Source organism: Propithecus coquereli, unplaced genomic scaffold (genome assembly GCF_000956105.1).
Source record: "Propithecus coquereli isolate 6110/MARCELLA unplaced genomic scaffold, Pcoq_1.0 Scaffold2, whole genome shotgun sequence".
In the NCBI taxonomy this organism is placed as follows: Eukaryota; Metazoa; Chordata; class Mammalia; order Primates; family Indriidae; genus Propithecus; species Propithecus coquereli.
Window position 1 is genome coordinate 12,007,513 of NW_012144966.1, and position 2,943 is coordinate 12,010,455.

A 2,943-nucleotide genomic window follows, 5' to 3' on the forward strand; every position below is an offset into this window, starting at 1 on the left:
AAATTCAGATCAAGGGTTATAAAGCAGGCAGCCTTCTGAATGTATTTTGTTTGGCAGGCAGAATGGTTTTTAATCTCATGAGTAGAATGTCTTCAGAAGTAGAAAATTCTTCCTGCTCTCATTGGCCACAGCCCCTACCAGTGCCCCACACTGTCACCTGCTGGGCATGTGAGACTGATACCCCATTTTTAATATTATAAATACTTACTTATAAAAATTAGTTGTATTCATGGAGCAAAAATTCAAATGTTATAAACTTGATGCTAAATCTTACTAGTTATATAACTAATTTGGGAAAAATAGATCAAACCAAAAAAGTCTCATTTTCATAATATTTCCTTACATAACAAATTATGTGACACATTTGTATATATAGCTACAATCTCCTTAGAGAGAATACTGTTATGAGTAACCTGAAGTCTGAGCTGAATAAATCATTCACATAGAAAAATACTGTGTACTGATTTAACTATGCAGGTCTTAGCTCCCAAATAGTGGCTTTCAACTTTATCCATACATGCAACATAAAAATTTTCAAATATTTGAAGTGAAGGAAAAGTGACATTAATCAGGCTAATAAAATAACAAGTAACAAAGGTTTTCTTCTAATCTTAGACAATGAAGCACACAAAAAAAAAAATCATAGAGAATGAAGATGTCTGAAGATGTAAGATGAATTGTAAAAGAAGAAAAATTTTAAGTAAATGCGGCCTTGGACATTTTACACTGCCATTCCCTCAACTTGTACAAGCTAAAGAATAAAAGAGGCACAAAACGTTTCTTAGTGAAAAAGGTAGTAAGGAAAGCAAAGCAGCTGAGTGGTGATGGAAAGAACACAGCGGAAAATATAAAAAAGTGGAGTTATGAAAAGAAATCAAGAGATGATGGTACTAACCCCAGTGTGAAGTTTAAGAAACACTAAAGAATAACAAATAAATTAGAAAGACAGTAATCTATTAGGCCTTTTTTACACCCAAATAAAAGACTAATCACTATTTAGACTTTTAAATCTGACAGAGAACACCTATTTCCCTTTGAATTTGTCTCATTTCTTTAAACAACTGATTCCCAGCTGAATAAATATTTAAAAATTCTTAATTATTAAAGCAAGTTTCTTAGCTGCATGCACTTTGATGAGTGCTATATAACAAGCTTCACTGCATTAATCCCATCAATACCAAGGTTACTGCAATCAATTTCATTTTATAAGCATTAATTAAATTTAACACAATACGTTATTGCAATGACAAAAAGACTAAGTCATTTCACTTCTTCAAGAATAATTACATTGAAATGGTTATTCCAAAAGCTTTTGGTAACAAGGGGGAAAAATTAAAAACATTTAAATATTCCAATACAGAACAGAATATCCAAGATCCAACATAAATAAAAGTATCAGCGAATAGGCTACCATCTTGGTCTATGAATGATGTTTTCCACAATGGGCTTACAAGTTTTTAAAATTCCACTAAAAGGACACTGGTTAAAGTTCATCTTTGATATATTTCTAAAAAGCCTATGAGTAAGTAGCTTTGCCATAAAACTGATTCAAGGTAGTTGTGTTTTTCAGTAGCATTCAGAACAATTCAGTACTTGGTAGGAATACTTAGATCGGCAACCATAAGCTAAAACATAATTGTGTAACATTTTGTAAACTAGCTGCAATTTTCAGTAGCTGTGTTTACCAACCGTGTAACAGAATTATAATGTTCTCCTAAGCCATATGCGTGTCTCATATATCTGAAATGAAAAAAGAAGAAATGAGTAGTTTTCATGAAAGTAATTTATTGTATATAAATGCTTAGTATGTATATAAACCAAACACTCTGAATGACTTAGGTCACAGGGGTATCATTCAATAGACCATATGGATGTATTAATTAAGAGCTCAACACTATCTGAAAAGTACCAGCAGTCAGCAAGATCAGGTTCAATCACTGGAGGGAAAATGGAAAGGCTGAGATGGTGAGTGCCCACTAACCTTAAATTTTCACCTAAATCATAGCCATTAATGACTGACTACCTTAGTGGTTTAGTTAATAAACACTAGACCCGATAGCAAACCCTCTATGCTGTGTTTCAGAAGAGATTTCTCAATCATGTAAAATATTTTCACGATGTGATGAAAAAATCTCTAAGGAATAAATAGGCAACGTGATATATCTCACTTTAACACTTGTTGAAACTTTCAGCATGATTAAATGTCAAACCAGGACAACACACAAACCAGTCCTAAAATTCTGTAACCTTCAGAAATGACTTAATTCTTAACTCATACACAATAATAAATCACTAGAGCTTACAAAATTATGTAAATCACATATTTTGACAATGCTTTCTAGTTCTATAACTACCTTTAACATAAAAGAAGAATTAACTCAGCTGAAGATAGTTATTTTGATTAATCAACATATACAACCTAAAATCTTTTATATTCCTTTTTGTTCTAATTATGAAAAATAAAACAGTAAAAATTTCTAGGTACTTACACAAGTATTAATGGTTTTTTTGGATATTCTTCACCAACTACAATAGGAGGAGAATCTGCCTGTATTATCTCTATTGGTGTTTCTAAAATGTGAGACAGAGCTCTTAGCTATAGGAAAAAAAAACGTATTAGTAAGGAAAATAAAAATGTAAATCGCATTCCACTTATAAACTACTGAAGTACACATGAACAAGGCAACCAGTCAGAGCAGGGATGTGCTCTGATCAACTACACTGAGAGCCTGGCACACAGTGGGCACTTAATAAATACTTGTTCAATAAACAAATAAATATAATACAAGTTGTGTTATCACTTATCCAAAAAGCTTGGGATTTTGGATTTTTTCAGATTTTGAAATGTTTACATATACTACATAATGAGATATCTTAGGGATGGGACCCAAGTCTAAACACGAAATTCATTTATGTTTCAAATACACGTTATACACATAGCCT

At 31.9% G+C, this 2,943-nt stretch overlaps 1 protein-coding gene across 1 annotated transcript in view; it reads right to left on the minus strand.

Moving 5' to 3' along the window:
• Nucleotides 1-1,420: 1,420 nt before the first annotated feature.
• The window catches only part of OTUD6B (OTU domain containing 6B), a 39,797-nt gene continuing 38,274 nt past the window's right edge, over nucleotides 1,421-2,943 (minus strand). Inside the window, 3 exon segments of the mRNA XM_012643540.1 lie at nucleotides 1,421-1,688; nucleotides 1,691-1,740; nucleotides 2,490-2,596. Of these exon segments, the coding sequence (XP_012498994.1) occupies nucleotides 1,669-1,688; nucleotides 1,691-1,740; nucleotides 2,490-2,596 (177 nt within the window). The 3' untranslated portion in view covers nucleotides 1,421-1,668.